Source organism: Papio anubis, chromosome 1 (assembly GCF_008728515.1).
Source record: "Papio anubis isolate 15944 chromosome 1, Panubis1.0, whole genome shotgun sequence".
Taxonomy (NCBI): Eukaryota; Metazoa; Chordata; class Mammalia; order Primates; family Cercopithecidae; genus Papio; species Papio anubis.
The window spans coordinates 61,775,191-61,799,539 of NC_044976.1; the positions used below are offsets into that span (position 1 = coordinate 61,775,191).

The following is a 24,349-nucleotide window of genomic DNA, read 5'->3' on the forward strand; positions in this document are numbered from 1 at the left end:
GTAATTTGCCCAGTGTCACTCCAGGAGTGTGCCAGCAGTGCTAGGATTCAGACTTTACCTCTCTGACTTTTTCGGTAACTCCTGTGTTCTTTCTGTAACCTACACTGCCTCTCTACTTTAGACAATTTTCATAAGGAAATAAAAATCACTGATATGCTAAAGTACATTGTTGTTTTGCTCTTTTTACCTTTGATCTTAGGTGCTGGAAAACCGCCTATGTTCGGTGATTATGAAGCCCAGAGACACTGGCAAGAAATTACTTTTAATTTACCAGTCAAACAGTGGTATGATAATTTTAACTTGGTTTTCTTGTTTATCATGGTTAATATGGATTGTTTGAAAATATTTAAAAGGACAACATGCTATTTTCTTCATCTTGAACATCCTCATCTCTTGCATACTGGTGCCACATATGTATTGCCTTGCATTTTGTAGTCCTGTCTTGAAATTTGATAGTCCTGAAAGTTAATTCGTATACTTAGTTAGGTGGGCTATGATGCTGAACTAGAATGTTGATGATAAAACTCTGAATGTCTATATGTCCTCTGGACATAAACTATGAAAGCACCATCATAGGCTAAAAACATTTCTTCCCTGTTCCCTCATCCACTGTTTCTCTCGCAAAAGATCACTATGATTGTAACTATAGATAAAAATAGAAGAGAGCTTTGGCCGTAGCTGATGGCTGAATTTGCAGAGCTGAAAAGGGGACCAAAGGGAGAAGCCTACAATAGTAGGACTTGTTTTCAACTCTGAAAATTTCACATATGTCCTTTTGGTTCACCTTTGAATACCCTGTAGTATAGGGCATGGCACATTGTAGACCCTCAATAAAAATTTGTGGAAGGAATGAGTATTTAGGTGTTCATTTTCTTTTTTTTTTTTTTTTGAGATGGAGTGTCACTCTGTTGCCCAGGCTGGAGTGCAGTGGTGCGATCTCAGCTTACTGCAACCTCTGCCGCCCAGGTTCAAGCGATTCTCCTGCCTCAGCCTCCCAAGTAGCTGGGATTACAGGCACCTGCCACCACGCCTGGCTAATTTTTGTAGTTTTTAGTAGAGACGGGGTTTCACCATCTTGGCAAGGCTGGTTTTGAACTCCTAACCTCGTGATCCACCCACCTTGGCCTCCCAAAGTGTTGAGATTACAGGCGTGAGCCACCATGTGCGACCTAGGCATTCGTTTTCATATGGTCTCATTTCCGTAGCTTTCTCTTTGTATTATGAAGGAGGAGGTCAGCTCTACCCTTCATTGGTTTTATGATACAGTATATAGCAAACCTTCTGTTTCTCAGAACTCAGAGAACTTTATAGAAATTTTTGTTAATTACTATTGCTCTCTATCATAATTGAGCAGTGGTGATTAACCTTAATTTTATATACAAGTCTACCTGAAGTATAAAATAACAGTAGCTTAGTGGTAAAGAGTATAGGTGCTAGAGTCAGACTGTCTGAGTTCAGATCCCAGCTCTGCTATTTATTAGCTGTGTGACCTTTGGCAAATTATTTAACTTTCTCAACCACAGTTTTATCACTTGTAGAATGAAAATAATAGACTACATATTTCACTGGGTTATTGTGAGGACAGAATAAAATGATACATGTAGAGCACTTAGGACAGTCCCTAGCATGTAATGAACTCTCAATAAATGTTAGCTGTGGTTATAGCATCAGAAATTCATGCCTGTGTCATTTTTATTGAACATATGCTGATAACAGTGATGACATTACTTATTGACTTACTAGATGGCTGGTAGGTTATTCTCTTAGAGACTGGCTATATAAACTGTTCATATTGTTGACTGCTTTGGCTACTGCTTTTATATAGGCCCTTTATCAGAGAGTTTTATGCAAGAACTTAATATTGAGTTTTCTATTGATAGGTTGCCCCATTCCCTAGTCAGAGTTTGGAGTGTTTCAATGGAAGAGGAACCCGAAACACTTTAAATGTCTCTTAGTAGGGGAATGATTAAATAAAATCTCTTTCTTATATGCACATTTTTTCTAGGCAGATTCCTAGAAGTGGAAGCTCTAAAGTAACACCAGAATATCTCTTTCTACATACCCTGACCAACATTTAACAATACCAGACTTTTAAAATTGGCATTTCCTTGAGTAACTGTGACCTGAGCATCTTTTAACATATTTATTGATAATTACATTTCTTTTCAAAATTTCTTGTTCATTTCTTTCCCCCGCGTTTGTAATGGATGATCATTTTTGTAATGATTTGTATGATTTTTAAATAGTTCTACTAATTTTCTATGCTGTGTAATGAATGACTCCCAAATGCTAATTGCTTAAACACACATTTATTATCGCAGTTGCTTTAGATCAGGAGTTTGGGCACAGCTTAGCTAGGTATTCTGCTCAGAGTCTCAGAAGGCTATCATCCAGGTGTCACCTGGGCTGCAGACTTATCAGAGGCTCAACTGGAGAAGGATCCGTGGTCCAAGTTCCCTCAGCCTGTTGGCAGAATTAGTTTCCTTGCATTTGCAAGAGTGAGGGCTTCAGTTTCTTGTTGGGAGCCACTCTTGGCTCCTATAGCTCACATGCCATTTGTTGCTATGTGGCTTCTCCAACATGGCCATGCACTAAAACATGCCAGCTTGCTTCTTTAAAGTCAGTGAGAGGCATTCTGTCTAGTATATCTGCTAGCAAGACAGAATCTTACGTATATGTGAAACAGAAGCACAAGAGTGATATCCTGTCACATTTACCATATTGTATTAGTTAGATGCAAGTCACAGGTCTTGCCTACACTCAAGGGGAGGGGATTGTACGCATGCAGGGGTCTGAACACCAGGAGATGGTGTTCTCCATGGTGACATTAAAGTCCCTCTACCACAACAGTATTGTACACTTTAGTCATTTTCCTCATGTGTGTGTATGAGTGTATAAAAAGAAGTCTTTTTCTGTTTGTTCTTGTCTTGTTCTTTAAATGGTGTCTGTTGTCTTATAAAACTTTATACATTTTGATATATGTAAGTTCTCTGAACTGTTCTTGCAACTTTTCTGTAACTTTGAAACTGTTTCAAGTTAAAAATTTTTTTCTTTAAATAAAAATACCAATTATGACTCTGTGGGTTGTTAGAGAAAACTACATCTTAAAGTTAATGGTAACATTGCTGAATGTAATTTTATAATTTGTGTGGCAGCCAGTTTTTTTTTTTTTACTTACTAAATATATACTGAGATGTTCAGTGAGAAAATGCATTTCAATGTAGAAATCGTATTTAGACAACTTTTCAGGTATTAATATATTTAAAGTAAGGCCAGGTGCAGTGGCTCACGCCTATAATCCCAGCACTTTGGGAGACCAAGGCGGGCAGATCATGAGGTCAGGAGTTCGAGACTAGCCTGACCAACATGGAGAAACTCCATCTCTACTAAAATTACAAAATTAGCCGGGCATGGTGGCACATGCCTGTAATCCCAGCTACTCAGGAGGGTGAGGCAGGAGAATTACTTGAACACAGGAGGCGGAGATTGCAGTGAGCTGAGATTGCACCATTGCACTCCAGCCTGGGCAACAAGAGTGAAACTCTGTCTCAAAAAAAAAAACAAATTATATATATATAATAGTATATAAAGCAGGAGTATCAATTAATTGCTTTGTTCCTACTGATATATTTTGATGCTTTACATGAAACACTTTTAAGCTATCTTCTTTTATGCCTCTTTCTTCTACTTTGTGAATTTCCATAAGAGAGGGGAGCACTGTTATAAACCCTGGATTTTTTTCCTCCTAATCCAACCAATCACCTTATTTTTAGTATATATCGTTGCATGCTTACAGCTTACTGTCAGTGCCTCTTCTACTCATCTCCAGTGGATCTCAAGGTTAAACTAAATGAAAAAATAGGTTTTGTCTATTTTCAGAAGCTGAAAACCAAATCAAGTTGTATTGGACAAAATGTGATTCTTGAATTACTTGATGGTTTCCCATTGCTGTATCCATCTTAGTTGTTTTGTGGCTAGCAGCCAATTGGAACTACTATTGAGCACTTTGTGGCAGTCACTGACCTTATAGCTTTACTTAACTCAATGCTTCAACAGCTCTGAGGCTGATACAATAAAACTTTATACTATGTAGTAACATGAATTTGGAAATGGCACAATTGGTGCCTGTCTTCAGGTATCTCTGTCTAGACAAGTGGGTCCTTTGGTCTCCATTATTTGCCTGGCCCAGTTTCCCAGATTCAAACTGCCAAAAGGGGCTCCAACTAACCCAGAGATTCTTAGACTCGCCACTTCTTGGCTTCAAGTCCCAGCCAGACATGGAACCCAAGATTGTTCACATGGATGTTTCTGGAGGGACAATGGCCACCAGCTGGTACCATACTGTAGTACTTTATGCCCAGATGTCTTGGCTGTCTAGCATGCCTTGATAATTTTAATCCCCATCTCTTCCATACAAACCTATGTTTTATGTAGCCGACACTAAGAAGAGTAGACCTTCCGAAGATGATTAATAGGTTATTTGATGGGATCATGTTGAATGCTAATTTAAAGAAATATTTTTAATTCAAAAAGTAGGAGATTGTGACAGTGAGGAATTGTGACCCATTTGAAATAAGTTAGGCCAGGCATGGTGGCTCACACCTGTAATCCCAGCACTTTGGGAGGCCGAGGCGGGTGGATCACTTGAGGTCAGGAGTTCAAGACCAGCCTGGCCAACATGGTGAAACCCCGTCTATACTAAAAATACAAAAATTATCCAGGCCTGGTGGCGGGTGCCTGTAATCAAAGCTACTTGGGAGGCTGAGGCAGAAGAATCGCTTAAAAAAAAAAACCCAGGAGGCGGAAGTTGCAATGAGCGGAGATCGCACCACTGCACTCCAGCCGGGGTGACAGAGCAAGACTCTATCTCAAAAAGAAATAAGCTTATGAACAATGGTTATTTGTAGGTTATATAGTTTGGCTTCCATTGTTGTAAAGTATTCTTATGATTGAGAAAATAAATTGAAGAAGAAGCTGCCTAGTTATAAAGGACATGATTAAGAAATTATGTTAACTTAATTTTTATTCCTCGAGTCATGATAATTGTGTATAGTTCCTTCACATTCTGGCCAACCAGAGGAGCCTCTCAATTTGTGGACTTAGACCTAGTTGTCTTCCTAAAATTCAGAGAATCTTGCATGTAACGAGGCTCTCGTTACATGTTGGTTGAATTGGTTGCAAACAGTCCTATTCTTTTTGTTGTTGAGTATTTTTTGTTGTATAAGTGTTAGTCATTGATGAAGTCTACTAATAATAGGATGACAGTAAATCCCAGTTTGCCTAGGAGAGTCCTGGTTTGTGTTTATTGACATGGCTTAATTATTAATAGCTTAATAATTAGTAAATTACATTATTAAGCTTAAATAAATGATGTTAAATTATAAGTCTACTTCTTGAATATTGATTAACGGAATGGTGCTTTCTTCTTTCTTTTTTTTTCAGGTATTTTAACAGCAGTGATAACAATTTACAGTACTGGGGATTGGATTACCCACCTCTTACAGCTTATCATAGTCTCCTATGTGCATATGTGTAAGTTTTTCTTTCTTAATGTAACTCTAAATTTTTATGCCCTTGGCAGATTTAGTAAGAAGCAGTGTGATGGGGCTTTCTTGACTAGAGGAGAGATTGCTTGTAGCTGCTATTGTATTTTTTTTTTTTTTTTTAATTTTTTTTGAGACGGAGTCTCGCTCCATAGCCCAGGCTGGAGTACAGTGGTGCAATCTTGGCTTACTGAAACCTCCACCTCCCAGGCTCAAGCAGTTCTCCTGCCTCGCCTCCTGAGTAGCTGGGACTACAGGCACCCGCCACCACGCCCAGCTAATTTTTGTATTTTTAGTAGAGACGGGGTTTCACCATGTTGGCCAGTCTGGTCTCAAACTCCTGACCTTAAGTGATATGCCCGCCTCGGCCTCCCAAAGTGCTGGGATTACAGGCATGAGCCACCGCACCCAGCCGCTGCTATTGTATATTACAAATGGGTTTTAAGATATAACTGTCAGCCGGGAATGGTGGCTTACGCCTGTAATCCCAGCACTGTGGGAGGCCGAGGTGGGTGGATCACGAGGTCAGGAGATTTAGACCATCCTGGCTAACGTGGTGAAACCCCGTCTCTACTGAAAATACAAAAATTAGTGAGACATGGTAGCACATGCCTGTAGTCCCAGCTACTCGGGAGGCTGAGGCAGGAGAATCGCTTGAACCTGGGAGGCAGAGGTTGCAGTGAGCTGAGATCACGCCACTGCACTCCAGCCTGGGCAGCAGAGTGAGACTCCATCTCAAAAAAAAAAAAAAAAAAGAACTATCAAAGTTTGAACATTTCTATAATTTTTTTGGAGGACATCTCGCAAGAAATGCAGAACTAGTTTTGAAGTAGAGATGTTATCCGTATGTGTGAACTACTGAGAAATGTATCTAATATGTGTTAGTTTTGTATAAGAACTTTTTTTTTTCTGGAACAGCTCAAAGTAAATGAAAAATATAGATCCAAATGGTTACTGACTAATCTATCAAGTTAGAAACTAGAATAACTGTAGTGTTTCATTTGTGATTTAAGATCAAAATGGGAATTCCTTGTCCTTTTAAAGAAATTAAATAGTTATAGAAGATAAAGAACTTCTGTTTTTGTAGAGACCCAGTTCTACTCTGTAGTGGTATTCCGTCTTAGATTTGAAGTGTGTCAGCAAAAATTTGAGGAACCTCTTCAAATATCTCGTGAACTCATCTTCCTTGTTTAATTTCAACTTTACAGCCGTGTGTCACTTCACGATGGGGATACATTCTGAGAAATGTATGGTTGGGTGATTTCATCATTGTGCAAACATCATAGAGGGTACTTTAGGAGGCAAAATGGTATCGCCTACTATATCTAGGCTCTATAGCATAGCCTGTTGTTCCTAGGCTACAAACCTGTATAGCATGTCACTGTACTGAATACTGTAGGCAGTTGTAACACAATGGTATTTGTATATTTAAACATATCAACACATAGCTAGAGTAAAAAATGGTAATATAATCTTATGGGATCATTGTCCTACATATGGTCCATTGTTGATTGAAATGTCGTTATGCAGTGTCGTTATGAGTGTATTTCATATTTGCAAAAATAAGCTTCATGGATTGAAAATAAACTCTCAAACATCATTACAGTATTCAGGGTAATTGTGATATGGTTTAAAATTACATTTATCTTTAAGAATTGTGTTTAGTTTTATGTAATGATTTATGATTATTATAACTGTTTATTGTAGCCAATTGTTATGATAACTAAAATATTATAAACGTGATCCTCTGATAAACACTAGCATATTGCTTTTTACAAAGTATGTGTTTAGTACCTGAAATGTGACCTGCTAGATTGTTTTTACACTGGAAGAATTGTGAAGATAGGGCTTATAGTTACACCTTATATAGTTTTGTTGGAAGATAAGCAATGCAGATGCTTTTTTTATAGCTTAAGTCAGTTTCACATGATTAAATAGAGTAATACTTAAGTATCGACTCTGTTGCTTTATAAGAGAAATGGCCAATTCTCAAAATATTAATAAATTCATACATCTTTAAATATCCTTATTGCTAAATGTTATGAGGAATGAAGTATCTGTATATATGCTTTGATTTGCAGGGCAAAGTTTATAAATCCAGACTGGATTGCTCTCCATACATCACGTGGATATGAGAGTCAGGCACATAAGCTCTTCATGCGTACAACAGGTAAAAGTGCAATAGGTATTGGATGTAAAATTTGATTTTTAAAAATTTTTGGACAAACTAGTAAAGGTACTATTATTGTTCTTACTGACTTTAAAATTGTGCAATTACACATACACATATATTTGTATACATGATCCAAGACCAAATGTATATGTAAGTTAAAACATGAAAGAGTAGAAAGGAGGGTGCTTTACATTTTTTATCTGACTTAATTCTTTGACCACCCAAGTGAGATAAATACTATTATTCTTATTTTAAGCTGAGGAAACTGAGGGAGGCACAGTTAAGTGAAGCAAATAGCTTTACTTGAGGTCAGATAGCTATAAATTGAATCTTTAGTTTTTTAGGGTGTGCTTTAATATCCTAATTCTAAATCTCTTTCATTTTTTCTTAAAGCAAACCTTGCAGTTGTTATCTGCGTAGTTGTGCAGTTTCTAAATTCAATAATCCACTCAACAAATGTTTATTGAGCATCTGTGTGTGCTGTTGCAGGAGTTTGAAAGTAATAAGCTTAGATTTCTTTAAAAGCTTTACATGACTTATGCTTTAATGCTATCTCAGTCCTTTTCCTTAATTAGCGTAAATGTAGTCAGAGTTTGTTCTCCTTACAGTTCATCCAGTCTTGGAATGTTAGGCCCAAGAGATAACCTGTTTTGCCTCTTTCCCTCTCCCACACCACTGCCCTTCCCCCTCCAATGCTTTAATCCTTTCTGAACCACATACTCACCATGTGATAATTTGGCTTCTGAACCAACATCTGTGCTTGCAGGGAACTCACAACCTTTACAGACAGTCTATTCTGTTTTCATAGAGCTCCAATCATTAAAAATGACCTTCCTAAATTGAACTTGCACCAGTCATTACAGATTCTGTTTTCCAGGGTTACAGAGAACAAGTCTAATCCCTTATATCCCTAACATCCTACAGGAATTTGGAGTCACCTCTTCTCTAAGTTAAAGATTCCTATATACTTCAGCTATTCCTTAGATGAGCAGTTTGTTGAATGTGATTATGGTTTTGAGGTCTCTGTCTGACCAGTCCTTTGGGTATGTTCCAGTTTGTCAGTGTCGTCTTTAATGTGGCATTTGGAGCTGAACATATTGATAGATTGCAGACAGTTTACTGTCACTTACCTTTTTCTCAACACTATACTTAGTGAGGTATAAGAAAAAAATAAGCTCTTTAGACAGCTATGTTATACATCTGAAGTATTTATGTATGCATTTTTCTTTGTTTTAAAGGACTGCATGTTGAAAATTATGAATTGCTTTTCTTTTCTTTTTTTTAGTATTTTTTTTCAGTTTTCTCCTCACCTGGGTTTCTCAAGCTCTTTATATGCATTAATTAGCAAAAGTTTATATTTTTTCAATAAAGAGTAACATTTTAAAAAGATTTTCTTACACATCACTACATTTCAGTTATTCTTTATGCTAGAAAATTTAGAGTATATAGAGGAAAAAAATATTTCCTTGCTTTGAATATTTTTTATTTTTAAGTCCAAGTCAGAACAAAGAGAGAATGTTGGATACATCTGATTGATTAAATATGTGAATTTGTTAGAGAAAATTAAGAGACTCCTTGGCAATACAGCGGTTGAAATTATTCACAGGTGAAAGAACTGAAAAGGGCTGACTGTGTAAAGGACTTGTCCATAGTGGGGCAAGAACCTTGTGTTAATGAATTCTCAATCAACGTTGGAGGAAGGGAGGCAGTTAATGGGTAGCTGTAAATCCTGATGGACTCATGTTTAAAGTTATTTCCTTGTGTTTTCAGTTTTAATTGCTGATCTGCTGATTTACATACCTGCAGTGGTTTTGTACTGTTGTTGTTTAAAAGACATCTCAACTAAGAAAAAGGTAGGTTTTAAAGCAGGCTGACAGTTCATCTCTGAAATGTATCCTTTATTAGTCTAACTATTAAGTAGAGACCTTAGGGAAGCCATGCTTTCGGAAAGAGAGTAATTAGGAATATTGTATCTTCTATCAATTTTCACTTCAAAAACATCAACTTATCTTACAGTAATTATTTTAGTGTACTACTAAGATATACTGAATTTTAGAAGTTACATAGTACTGGACTGCATGCCATGCTGAATTTGTTACTTAACTGGTAAAGCTGAATTTTGAGCTGGCTTGTGAGAAGATTGACCAAACTGAAAGGCATTTTGAAAAGTTGTTGTATATTCTCAATTCATAGTTATCAAATATTATTTTTGGTCATTTTAGATAGGTTAATGTTAGATTGACTTCTCCAACTTATATATCTGGAAGTACTTCCTCTGACAAAACCTTTTAGTGATTTTTTTTTTTTTCCCTTTTTATGGAAGTGTCCCATGTCACCTCCATGAAAACTTCATTGTCTAAAGAGTTGTTTTATAAAAATTGAATATTTTATAAAAAGAAAGTATAACACCTCTGGAAAAGGGGAACATTTGCTAATGTGTTAGATAAAAACCACGCTTTTACTCTGCTTGAATGTGTAACAGATTACTTTCTTATCTCACAATATTTTTCTTTACAGATTGCTAATGCGTTATGTATCTTGCTGTATCCAGGCCTTATTCTTATAGACTATGGACATTTTCAGTATCCTTTACTAATGTAGAAATGAAGTCAGTTGCATATTATGAAATCTGGACTCAATGTGTGCAATGCTGTCATCTAGTAATGTCTTATTTGATAGCGTGCTTATATGAACTATTTCACAATAATATAAAAGAATCTCTTCACTAAGCTTTTATTTGAAGAGTAAAGTACGGATTTATTAAAAGTAGAATTGCTTTTTCATATTGTTTCGCTTGGGAACAGAATGTTGGTAAATGATTAGCTCTTTCTGGGGAGGTGGCAAAAGAGTGCCAAGTATGGTTATACTCTTGTAATTCTAAAGTGTAACATGTCTTCTATCCTTTGCAAATGCTGTCTGACATGAAAAAAGGAGAATGATCTCACAGTTTTATGAGTTTTAAAATATTTTTTTCTATCAGATAGTAGTAGCCAGAAGCTTTAGGAAACTAAAACTGAATAATCAAAATATGGCTTTTGTATGTGTATTTTTTGATGACTAAAATAAGGAACATTCAAACAAACAAAGCTTACATTAGAGAATAAATTGATAAAAATCTGTATATATCTATCCAATTTGTCTTATAAGGTATCGAATATTATTACCTGTCTCCATCTCTCTTAAAGGAAAAAAAAGACATTACACAGCAACATGATTATTTAATTAATAGCTTTTCCTTTTGATGCCAGTCTTGTTTTAGTTATAATAAAACTAATAGGTATATCTGTCAAAGGACTTACAAATAAAAGATATTCAAGTCCGTAGTTGTTTTTATCATATATTTTATATTCTGTCCACTTGACTAATTTAGTTTTTTAAAAATTTTGGCATTGCTTATGGGATCATGGCTATCAAATACTCTGATAATATCAAGAACAGTGATAGAAAAGGAAAAAAAAATTATTTACCAGAGTTTTAAAACTATATTTACTTTGAAATATGACACTCATACAGAAAACTATGCAAAATATAAATGTGCAGCTCAGTGAGTTGGCAAACTACCACTCATGTCAAGAAATAGAACATTACTAGTATCCAAAAACTACCCTTGTCCACCTCCCCATCCTTCTCCCTCCTCCTTTCCAAATGGTACCCCTGAACTAACTACTAACACTGTAGTTTTCCCCTTTTTTGAATTTTATATAAAAGAGACAACACAGTAAGTATTGTTTTGTGTTTGATGTTTTGGGCTAAACATTTTGTTTATGAGATGTATTCGTGTAGTCGTGTGTAGCTGCAGTTTGTTAAAAATCTATGAAAGTGAATTCAGTATTCACTTCCATTGCTTTATGATATTCCATTGCATGAATACATGTGATTTCTATCACTGAGAGAGTAATTTGGGTTGTTTCCCGGTTTGGGCTATGATGAATAATGCTGCCATGAACATCTTATAAATATCTCCTTGTACACATATAAACATTCCTCTTATGAGTGGAATTGTTGAGTTACAAGGTGTGCACATGTCCATTTTTAGATAATCCCAAATTGTTTTTAAGCAGTGTGTAGCAATTAAGACACTCATAACAATGGTGTAAGAGTTCCGGATGCTCTACATCTTGATCAACTGTCAATGGTTTTTGTTTTAGCCATTCTGGAAAATTTGTAGTAGTATGTCCTCTGTGATTTGAATTAAAGTCTGAAAGCTTTCAGGCATATGTTACCTTGTAAAGATACATTTTTTTCTTTTGAGATGGAGTTTCGCTCTTGTCCCCCATGCTGGAATGCAATGGCGTGATTTTGGCTCACTGCAATCTCTGCCTCCTGGGTTCAAGAGATACTCCTGCCTCAGCCTCCCAAGTAGCTGGGATTATAGGCATGTGCCACCATGCCAAGTTAATTTTTGTGTTTTTAGTAGAGATGGTCACTATGTTGGCCATGCTGGTCTCAAACTCCTGACCTCAAGTGATCCATCCACCTTGGCCTCCCAAAGTGCTGGGATTATAGGCATGAGCCACTGCACCCAGCTGTAAGGACACATTTTTAAATCATTATGTACTTTTCTCATTTGCAAAATGTGGATAATAGAAACCCTAACTTTGTAAGCTTAGTTTGAGAATTAAATGAATTAATATTTGTAAAACACTTAAGACAGTTCTTGGGAGATACTAAGCATTAGATAGACATTTGTTGCTGTTATTATCATTTTTATAATTTATTTGTGTGGTTCTGAAATTTTACAGTGATTTGTTTAGACACAGGTGTTTTTCACAATTGTTTTGGATATCCAAACTGTATATGGGTCCATACATTTTGAAGACTCATGTTCTTCTGTTCTGCTAAATTCTGTTATATTATTTCTTTGATGATTTTCTCACTTTTTTCTTTCTTGAGTGTATTAGTCAGATGTTAGATCTTTTGCATCTCTTTATCTTTTGTTTTATGGGTTGGATTATCTTGAATTTATCCCCAACACTTCTATCGAATTTCATTTGTTTTATTAGGTGTGTTTTTAATTTCTAATTAGAATTTGCTACTTTTTTTTTTTTTTTTTTTTTTGGTAAAGTTCTTTACTGTTCCCTGAGTGATTTTAATTCTTTCAGGGTCATTTAGTTTCCCTTTCGATTCTTTTTCTGTGATAGGTTTTCTATAAATGTTTATTTGATCCTAGTGTATCTATTTTTATTTAAGAATAAGGCAGGAACACCTGCATATGACTTCTATGTATCGTTGGTCCACTATAGGATCAGTGGGCGGCAAGCTGGCCACCACACGCTGAGATGCTTACATGTCAGAATGTGGAGGGGTTTGCATTATAGTGCTAACCTCTACACTGGCTGCCCTGGATAGTTTAGTTTATTTTATCAGAAAAATACACCCTCTTTTGTTGCCTTGGGGTAAATGTTTGGCTGCCAGATAATCTTTGTGTGGGAGTGGGGTAAGATTTGACTTCCTACCTCTAGGGATTTTCAGTTCATCTCTTGTTTTCTTCTGCATATACTACTCAAACACTGTAACCTACTTGGTGTTTCCTAAGTTCTCTAGGGTCTTGCAGGGTGGATTGACTTCTTGCTACCCTGAGTTTCCTCTGTGTATACTCTAAGCTGTGGCTTCCTTCATTCTATTTTATTTGTTATCACTTCTGTCTTCCAGAAATATGTTGAAATCTTTATCTATTATAACAGATCCTCCCGTTCTCTTTGTTGCTGTGAATTTATACTTTTTGTTTGTTTTTGTTTTCTTGCTCTCTTGCCCAAGCTGGAGTGCAGTGGCATGATCATAGCTCATTGCAGCCTCAACTTCCTGGGCTCAAGCCGTCCTCCTGCCTCAGCTTCTCGAATAACTAGGACTCCAGGCTTGCACCACCACACTAAGATAATTAAAAATATTTTTTGGTAGAGACGGGGTTTTGCCATGTTGCTCCGGCTGGTCTCAAACTCCTGGCTCAAGCAATCTTCCTGCCTTGGCCTTCCAAAGTGTCGAGTTTACAGGCGTAAGCCACCGCTCCTGGTCGAATTTACACTTTTTTTTTTTTTTTTTTTTTTTTTTTTTGAGACGGAGTTCCTGGTTTGTTGCCCAGGCTGGACTCACAGTGGCTAGATCTCAGCTCACTGCAAGCTCCGCTTCTCCCGGTTTACTTTATTCTCTCTGCCGCAGCCTCCTTGTGCAATTGACTACAGGCGGCCGCCACCTCGCCTCGCTAGTTTTTGTTTTGTTTTTGTATTTTTTAGTAGAGACGGGGTTTCACTGTGTTAGCCAGGATGGTCTCGATCTCCTGACCTCGTGATCCGCTCGCCTCGGCCTCCCAAAGTGCTGGGATTACAGGCTTGAGCCACCGCGCCCGGCCGAATTTATACTTTTAAATTCCTTTTCTTATTACTTTAAGAGTCTCTTGGGAAGGAGAGGAGGTAGACATTAGTGCCTAGCTCACCATTTTGAACTGAAAATCTAATTGTGATATTGTTTTAATTAACAATGTTGTTAGTTGCTAATTAAGTACATATATTACTTTATACTATTAATACATATAATAGAGGAAGTGTAGTGATCTCAGTAAAGTTTTTTGTTAACTTGCTGTTGGAGCATTGTTTTATTCTCTAGATTTTGGTATGTTATAATAATATTGTGAAGTAATCTAACAGAAACAAAACTATGTTTTAAATCTTTAGAGCTCTTTTAAACCAAAACAAATCAGTTGCTGTGTAGCAGTAGATTTAATGTATTTGATGCTATTATACATAATTTCATGTTTGTTTATCACTTCAGTACTTTGAATTTCTATTGGGAAATAGCTTTCATTGTATACGTTATTTAAGAGTCACATAAGAGATATGCTATGAGCTTGCATTTCATAGAGCGTATCTCTTATGTGATTTGCTTTTTAAAAGCTCTATCTTTTAAAAAGATTATTAAGGTAATTTCCTTGACACAGGAACATATATAATTCTGTGAGTCTTGGCTTTGCTTTGTGGGGTGTTCTTGGAGTATCTTGTGACTGGGACCTGCTAGGGTCACTGGCATTTTGCTTAGCTATAAATTATAAACAGATGGAACTTTACCACTCCTTGCCATTTTTTTGCTTTTTACTTGGCAAGTGTTTTAAAAAAGGCCTCAGAGGAAAGGGGTGAGTGACCTTTAAACACCAGAATCCAAAACTTTACTTCAGATAATGTTTTTGGCATACTTACTTGGAGTGAGGTGATCTTTCACTTTGCCTTTTGGTGATTTCTTATAAATACTTTGGCTATAGGGTATGTGGGAAGAGAGAGATTAAGTCATGTTCTGTGTTTTATTTTAAATTTTCCTAACTAGAGAAATACTTCAATTCATGCATATTTACTGGTAGTGTGTATTGGCTAGTTAGAACTTTGCTGTAGGATTTTATCACTTTAGAGCTTACTACGTTATATACTTATTAGAAATACATCCCCATTTGATATTTTTCTTCATGAGTGCATTCCCTTATTCCTATACGAATGATATCTAACATAAATGTTAATTAGGATGGTGGTAACAGTCCTTTTGTTGAAGTGCACATCTTAGCTGTTGTGAAATTTTTTTTACCTCTGATTTGAGCAGACTCCCATCTTAAGCCTATATTGGTAACATAGATTTGGCATTACTATATGTTTGCATGTATTACGTTCAGTGAGACTCAGGTTGATTTTGCAGAATTACTAACCTTTCCCTATCTTACTGCCTACCTTTGTTTTTGTTTTAGGTTTGTGTTGCTAGTTAAGCTAGCTTGTACTGTTGTGGCTTCCTTCGTTCTCTGCTGGCTGCCGTTCTTTACAGAAAGGGAACAAACCCTGCAGGTTCTAAGAAGACTCTTCCCGGTTGATCGTGGATTATTTGAGGCATGTTTAAAAACTTTCCTCTCCTTTCTGTTACTATACCTTACCTGTGACCTTTAGGGGTTTCATGTAGAAGACACAAGGAACAGGAACTTCAACTACTTTCCTTCTGTAATCGTTCCTTGCCAGTTATTGCTTGATTGATTAATTGGTTGATTGAGACAGGATCTTGCTGTTGCCCAGGCTGGAGCACAGTCGCTATTCACAGGGGCAACCATGGTGCACTACAGCCTTGAACTCCTGGGCTCAAGTGATTCTCCTGCCTTTGCCTCCTAAGTAGCTGGGACAACAGGATGTGTGCACCTTGCCAGTTATTTAATCCATTAAATCAACTGGCATTTTTTAGTACATCAACAGGTGATATTTATGCCATCATCAGATCCATAATTCAATTATGTTTTTGTAATGAAATAGGGTTTGTAATAAAAGACAGAATGAGAAGTTTCAGCTACAGTTTTAACAGCTGTGTAATTTTTTGGTTTATATTCTGTTTTCAGTCTTAGGAAATTATTTGTAAAACTAATAATCATGTTTGCTTCAGGAAGATCTCATAATTTCTTATGAGATATATAACGTTCATCCACAGTAATTTTTAATGAGACTCTTTCATTTCATTTCATTTAATGCTAGTTTAATCACTCTTGTTAAACTTTTATTATGTGAATAATTTGATCATTTAGATTTGGTAATTAAATTAAACAAACCATTTTTCTGAAACAAAAAGGCCTTTTAATAAAGTTAGACAGAAACAACATATTTATAGATAATTTGCTAACATTTCTTTTAGAAAAAATTTTGAAAGCGTATCTTCATAAGTTTTGAATATATAAATTTCTATAGAATATCTTTCAATGGACTTATAGGAAGATGGAACCAGCATTTTGAAAGTGACTAAGATGGGAGTTTGGTGTTGTGAAGGAACAGAAATGTGTGAGTGTATGTCAACAGGATGATGGTAGTGATGATAATAATCATTATTGTTATAACCACCATTTAGCAGGTGCCAGACATTTCCATGTAATTTTATTTGATCTTTACAGTAGCTTTGTGGTAGCTATTGTCCCCACTGTACAGATTAGAAAACTGAGGTCAAAGATTCCTGTAACTAGCATGTAGCAGAACTGTGATTTGAACTTTGAAAATTGTTTTCCTAACGTGTTCTTTATATAACCTCTAACACTTACGTAAGGAAAAGTTTAACCCTGTATGTAAGCTGCCTAATTATTTGCCTTACCTTCCGTTTCAGAAATGGCATTTATCATGATAATTATAAAAATGAGTATCAGACATGTTTGATGGTGTTGCCAGTCTCTTCCATTCACTTCTTGCCTTCAAAATCTGAAGAGCATTTTCTTTGATCCAGCAGAGGAAAGTGGGATGGTATAATTGTCAGTGATAGTTACTTTTTTGATGTTAAGTCTGCACAGCTGTAAGTCAAGCAGCTGTGTAGAGAATGATTTCACCAGCAGGAGAGCTGTAGTTACAAACTTAATTTTGAAAGTGATCCTAGCACAACTGCTAATGTCTTTAGACTTTTTGATTTATTAGCAATTAGCTCTTGTCATTGCTAGTAGCTAGCAGGTTACTCTAAGTAAATTCAGGTGTGTGATAAAAATGGGTCAAATGTAATATGTATTCTATAAATTACAGAAAAAACATTTCTTAGAAAAATTTCCAAAGATGAATGACTTTAGTATTCAGGGATAGTGCATTGCTCTTTGAAAACTCTTAAGTATTTGGGAATGTCTGGATTATGGTGGGCCAATGCTTTTGATCAACTGCCCTGCACAAAAATGAAAAATGCTTGAGAGAGTGTGTGCGTATATGTTCCTGGAGGATTTAATCTATTTAATTATAATTGTGACTAAAAGTTTCACGTCTCAAAAAATTTATTAGAGATTATGGGCTGTACTTCATAGGTTTTAATATTTCTTTCAATTACACCAGAATGTAAAGCTAACACATCTCTTTTAAGGATAAAGTAGCCAATATTTGGTGCAGTTTCAATGTCTTTCTGAAGATTAGGGATATTTTGCCACGTCACATCCAATTAATAATGAGGTAAGAGAAACAAAGTTTGTATGTAGTATTTTATAAGTTACTCTTTAAAAGCATTATGGTATTATTTCATTTATTTGGCATCATTAGGGAATGAGGTATTTTTCTGTTTCTCTTTTTTTTATTCTTTTGAGATGGAGTCTGGCTCTGTCACCCAGTTTAGAGTGCAGTGGCTTGATCTCGGCTCACTGCAACCTCTGCCTCCTGGGTTCAAGTGATTCTCCTGCCTCAGCCTCTGGAGTAGCTGGGATTACAGGCGCTGGCCACCATGGCCAGCTAATTTTTGTATTTTAGTAGAGATGAGGTTTCATCATTTTGGCCAGGCTGGTCTTGAACTCCTGACCTCAGGTGATCCACCCACCTCGGCCTCCCAAAGTGCTGGGATTATAGGCGTGAGCCACCGCGCCCAGCCGAGGTGTTTTTCTTTAGCGGATTTTCCACGTAACTTAGATCTATTGCTCTGTACAATAAAACGCTTCAACTTGAATTATTTTTATGTGCAAGTTTTTCTGAATTGTTACCTTGTTCTCTCCTTGAACAGACAGTACATTAAATACGATTAATATTATTTTGAAGAGTCATGATATTCAGTATATATCAGTCAGGATCAGTCAAAGAAGTAGGAATAGGAGATCACTGCGTTGTGTGTGTGTGTGAATTTATGACAAGGAATTGGCTTGTACAGTAGTAGGGGCTAGTCACAAGGCAGCCAGTCAGGAGGGAATATCTAGGGGGAAGGAAGAGCAATTAAGACCCGGATGCTGTTAGGGAAGGCCTCAGCCGACTTTTAAAGGGCTTTGATCTAATTAAGTTAGGTGCCTCAGGACAGGCTCCCTTTTGATTAATTTAAAATCAACTGAGTAGGGGTTTTACATCTGCAAAATTCTTTCACAGCAGATTAGTGTTCAAATAACTGGGAGATGAGATGGGTGTGGCCTCTCTGTCTTCCAAATCTTATGAGAATTTCCCTTGTAGCCCACCCTAACAAAGGCATACAGGAACGGAATTCTGCGACATTAGTTCAGCCTAGCTAAGTTGACAAGTCAAAACCTATAAGTGGGAAAATCAGTTGTTGTACTCGGTTATATACTTGTTTTCAGGGCTTTCAGGGGCTATTTGCCATAGTATTAAATGGTTCCAGGCCACTTTGCTTGTTGAGTCTGTCTGCTTTTTCTAGTTCTTTTTCCTCCCACCCATTAGCCATCATTAGGAGAAGCTCTAGTAGCTTCCTGCTCCCTTTCCACCTTGTTCTTTATGATTTACCATGGGCTTGAAAATCAGATAATCAACTTTTGTGAAATGACGGCTAGAGAGACTCTTTTGTGAGTAAAGTTTATGAATGTTTGTGTTACAGATACAGCATTATCTCTTATACTTCATTATATTTTCTTATTTTGAGTGTTTGATAATTGACCTTCAACTATGTATCTTTGTATATTTTCTATGCATGATATTAAATACTAAAATAACAGAAGCAATATTTAGGTTTATCATGTTTGGTCTGTATTATGTAATCATTTATTTTTAAAGTATATATGTTTATCAATGTGTAGATTTTATGTAAATGTTATTTCATCTTTAAATTTAATAAATAAAAGTATAGTTTGAAATCAACTTAAGTTGATAAATAATGTGATCCTTATATTTAAAAAATATTTCCTTATTTAAGCTAGATTTATACCTCTACAAAGAAGATAAATATTTGATTTTTATTAATTTTTTTAGCTTTTGTTTTACATTTTTGAGCCTGCTTCCTGCATGCATAAAATTAATACTTCAGCCCTCTTCCAAAGGATTCAAATTTACACTGGTAAGTTTTTCATTACTTTAGATACTTAATTCTTGCCACAACTGATCTTTTAAAAATTAATTTCTTACTCTGAACAGGATTTATGGGGCTGGGAAACAAGACATTCATTTATTTGGCAGACATTTATTGGATGTTTCCCATACTTAGCTTCTGTGTGGGACACTAAGCTGAGCAATCAATAGTCTTTCAGTTAATTCAACTATTTAATTTGTTTTGTATTAGTTAATGAGGGACTACAAAGTAGAAAACAGTGGCAATGAACTTAAGTAGCTTAAATAGTTATGCTATAAAACAGATGGTATTAAGTTCTATCAGGTACAAATGAAGTCCTAAGATGGTGTGGGAAAGGGAGATACTATCTTGGGGGCAGATTTTAGAATGCTGGTTAGGGCAAGAGGGATTTGAGCCCAAATTTGAAAGTGGGGCAAGCTTAGAACAGCAGGTTATATAGCAGAAGAGAAGTTCAAAACAGGAAGAAGAAGTTGAAGGTCCATAGGTGGGAAAGGACACAGGATATTCTGGGAATAGCTATTAAACAGTATAAGTTGTGTGAGTTTTATGTATATGTGTTGAGAGTAGGAGAGGATATGGTGAAAGATAAGGGTGAAAATTGACCAAATTATTGAAGACCTTGAATATCTTGGTTGAAAAGGTTTGGAGTTTGATTTATGTGCAAGAGAAACTAAAAAATATTTTTGAGAAGGGGAGGGGGCAGATCTCTGTTTTAGGAAGATGACTTGTGTCAGTTTGAAGATGGACTAGGTGCATTTTCTATAGTTTAGGATTTTTCTGAGTAGCTTTACAAAGTCTTCTTGGTTGTGTTTCTGTGGCATTTAAAATTTTGTTCCTGTGTGCTATGGTCTATAAAATGACATTTTAAAAATACCTTTTAAACTATCAAGAACATTTAGTTTATGAAAACAGTAAGTCCTAGTGGACTTACATGAGGCAACATTTAGAGATTAGGGTTCCAAGTCTGGGACTGCCACTTAAGTACATTGGATAAAAACAAGCCAGAAAAGAACATAACAGTGAAATACTTCAAAAGTGCATCTCATTACCACAATGCAAAAAGGATAGTTTTATGTTCGTCTTTTCTTTTTAATTATCTTTTTATGGATGATTTGTGTTGTTTGATTCTGTGAATGGACTCTGAGCATACCAAGTCATCTGTTGTTAATATTCTGTTGGGTAGTTAGAACAGAATGGACATGGTGTGATGCTCTGATGTCTTCAGTAGGCTTAACCTGAAATAGCTTTCAAGCTTGTGATAGATTGTTGTTTTTCTAGGAAATAGAATGCTAAATAAATGTATATTTCAAAGATAATAGAATATAATTTCAGAGTTTGAGTAACTTTAGCAGTGTTAGAGATGATTACTTTTAGGATTATAAGCCAGAAAAAACATTTTCTTTTTCTTAATTTTCTAATTTTTTTCAGTTTGCTATGTTTTAAAAGAAGCCACTGTGTTAAAACTTTTTAAGTGTAAGATTTTTGTGATTTTGTTTTTGTTAATCATGCTTTGAATTCTTATTGTATACTTCTGAGAGTTTTAAGAACATTTTCCATTATAATTATTTTTAAAGTATTTTCCTTTCAATCATGTTTGCCTGAATTATATCTCAATATAAATCTATAATTGAGGTAACTGATAGCATGAATACTGGTATATGTATAGCAGCAAAAGGATTTATATTTAATTTTTCAGGTATTGAGTGCCCTCTCATATGTCAGGTCCTCCTCTAGGTACTGGCATGTAAAGGAATGACAGATGACATCCCTGCTCTTTTACTTGGGGCCTTCCATACTAGTGGCAGGAGATGGACAATAAACAAAATAAATCCATTAACAAGAAAGCATCTGGGAGTAACGAGTGCTATGAAGAAAGTAGTGTTGGCCGGGTGCGGTGGCTCACACCTGTAATCCCAGCACCTTGGGAGGCCGAGGCGGGTGGATCACCTGAGGTCGGGAGTTCAAGACCAGCCTGACCAACATGGAGAAACTTTGTCTCTACTAAAAATACAAAATTAGCCAGGCATGGTGGCGCACACCTATAATCCCAGCTACTGGGAGGCTAAGGCAGGAGAATCGCTTGAACCTGGGAGACGGAGGTTGCGGTGAGCGAGATTGGTGCCACTGCACTCCAGCCTGGGCAACAGGAGCGAAACTTCATCTCAAAAAAAAAAAAAAAAAGTAAATAGTGTTATGTGAAAAGAGCTGACGGAATGGGGTTGGGGACACTTAGATTGAGTAAAGGAAACCTTTCTAGAGAAGTGACATTTGAGCCAAGAAGTGAATGACCAACCAGAAAGAGCCAATCACAAGAAGATCTGGGCCCTGACTTGATAGAATCTTATTTTTCCTTAAGGCAGGAACACATTTGGCAAAAGGAGAGGAATGAAGTGGCTGCTGTAAAATGAGTGAGGGAGATACAAGAGATGAGTTGGAAGAGGAAGGCAGGAACCAGATCTTGTAGGCATTGGGATTTTTTTTCTAAGTATAATAGGAAGCTATTGGAGGATTTTAAACAGTAAAATTACATGATCTGATATGGTAGCTGTTTGGAGAATGAACTATCAAGAGGCAGGAGTGTTACCAATTAGGAGATTATTGCACTACTACAAAGATGGAGGGTGGCTTAGACCACTCCTCTGCTACCCTTAGCAGAAGGGAATGGAGAGAAGTGGATGGATATTGTATTTAGGAGGTGCTGTAGAAAGCATTTGCTGATGGGATAGATGTGTAGCATGGATAAGATTCAAGATTTTTGCTTGAGCAACTGGATAGTTATCCATATCTAATTTGCAGCATATAAACTTCTCAAAATAGATAATTTTTTATTTAAAACTCCAAATAGCACGTGATTAATTTATAAAACATTAATATATTCTATTGAAGTGCATGTTTTAAAACACCAAAATAGATTTGTTTTGCTAGTTTTAGATTCTGACCTTCTTGTCTTTCATGCTTTTAAATTTAAGTTGTCCGGGATTCCAAGGGAGGATGAATGTATGATTGTTGTGTCTGAGATATTTACTAGTTCTGTTTATTAATAACTGAGTTATAATGAACTTAGATAGTTAAATAAAGCTTTATAATCATATATATTTATATCATATATCATATATATTTATAATATATATATTTATAATCATATATATTTCAAGTTTTAAATTTGATTAAAATATGCATACTAGTGTTGCTTGTATTTTACTTCTAAATAGAAGCTTTAATAAACTTTCAACTTTCATTTGAAATGATTTTTATTAGATTCATAATTGATATGCTATTTCACAAGTTGTTATATCTCATTTTCCCCCCTTTTTTCTTAAAGGTTAGCTGTGCACTATCATTCTTTTTATTTTCTTTCCAAGTACATGAAAAATCCATTCTCTTGGTATCATTGTAAGTAGAAACGTTTTAAGTATGTGTTTATTATGTGTTTATCGTATAACTTTATAATTTACATACAAATATACATTTGAATGCAAAACAAAACTACACAAATGTTATATCTTTGCATAAAATGATTTCATAGTCATGTTTTTTTCCAGAATTTTTGATTTTCTTTATAAAATGTATTTTAAACTGAAAAATTTTGGTAGAATATTATTGACATAATTTTAATTTCTTCCTGTTCCTTCACTTATATTTTCTACATGCTAATAAAAAATATAGCCTTCAAAGAGGTTTTCGTCAGATTGGAGCCTGTTTGTCATCTTTGCTTTTTTCATTTCATTGATTTCCACATCTATTCAGTAGTCTTCTTTCCATTTACTTCCATGGGGTCTTTTATATGTTGTCTTCTCTCTCTTTTTTGCCACAAGCTTAGTTTAGACCCTACTGGCAATCTGTAATCAGACTATCTTGTTTTAGAAGCATTAACTTTTTTTCCCGGTGTTCATAGAAAGCAGTGGATGACAGCTGGGAGTATGATATCCTAATGTTAAAATAGTATTTGCATGAAACTTTGGATTTCTGAAATCCTCCTCTAGGTCAGTCCCAACCCACTACTGCTCTACCCCTCACCCTATGTTCAGTAGGATCCTGTGGAAGATACTTGTACAGAATGACCAATGACCAATGGCAGGCAGTATTGCTTTTACTAGGTGGAGCTTCGGACTAAAACCTTAGTGCAGAGCTGGGCTGCCCTGTGTGGAAGGCTTCCTGGCTCTAAATAAAACAGTCTCATATCATTGTAGACTGGGAAGACTGCTTAATGCCATCCCCTGAGGCCCAAACCTGAGTTAGAGCTTACCACTATTCTATGAGGCTAGGCTTACCCTACACAAATCAGTGTTACCAGGGGATGAAACTGTGGAGAGGCATTACTTTCAAACATGTATTAATATATTTCCCCAGAATTTATGCTCATAGAAAGGCAGCTCATTCAGGGCCTGTAATATGACCAGATTAGTTCTGAGACACTGAACTTCTAGGGGTTCGTTTTCTACAAATGCACCTAGATTATTTGTAACGGTGCATGGCTTTAATCTATTTTTGGTAAATGGTTTTACAGTTTGCATTAAAAGTTCCTTTTGGGCTAGGTGTGGTGGCTCAAGCCTGTAATCCCAGCACTTTGGGAGGCCGAGGCGGGCGGATCATGAGGTTAGGAGATCGAGACCATCCTGGCTAACATGGTGAAACCCCATCTCTACTAACAATACAAAAAAATTAGCCAGGCATGGTGGCGGGCGCCTGTAATCCCAGTTACTTAGGAGGCTGAGGCAGGAGAATTGCTTGAACCCAGGAGGTGGAGGTTGCAGTGAGCCGAGATCGCGCCACTGCACTGCATCCTGGGCACAGAGTGAGACTCTGTCTCGGAAAAAAAAAAAAAAAAAAATTAAATAAAAGTTCCTTTTGACCCGGTCCCAGCTAATTATACCATTAAACAAATATTTCATTCAATAAA

The 24,349-nt window shown here is 36.2% G+C and overlaps 1 protein-coding gene across 1 annotated transcript in view; it reads left to right on the plus strand.

Moving 5' to 3' along the window:
• The window catches only part of ALG6 (ALG6 alpha-1,3-glucosyltransferase), a 66,427-nt gene that overhangs the window by 25,411 nt on the left and 16,667 nt on the right, over nucleotides 1-24,349 (plus strand). Inside the window, exons 3-12 of the mRNA XM_009209785.4 lie at nucleotides 200-284; nucleotides 5,443-5,532; nucleotides 7,625-7,713; nucleotides 9,487-9,569; nucleotides 10,234-10,298; nucleotides 14,654-14,839; nucleotides 15,437-15,572; nucleotides 17,545-17,630; nucleotides 19,353-19,437; nucleotides 22,772-22,842. Of these exons, the coding sequence (XP_009208049.1) occupies nucleotides 200-284; nucleotides 5,443-5,532; nucleotides 7,625-7,713; nucleotides 9,487-9,569; nucleotides 10,234-10,298; nucleotides 14,654-14,839; nucleotides 15,437-15,572; nucleotides 17,545-17,630; nucleotides 19,353-19,437; nucleotides 22,772-22,842 (976 nt within the window). The remainder of the gene's footprint in view (nucleotides 1-199; nucleotides 285-5,442; nucleotides 5,533-7,624; nucleotides 7,714-9,486; nucleotides 9,570-10,233; nucleotides 10,299-14,653; nucleotides 14,840-15,436; nucleotides 15,573-17,544; nucleotides 17,631-19,352; nucleotides 19,438-22,771; nucleotides 22,843-24,349) is intronic.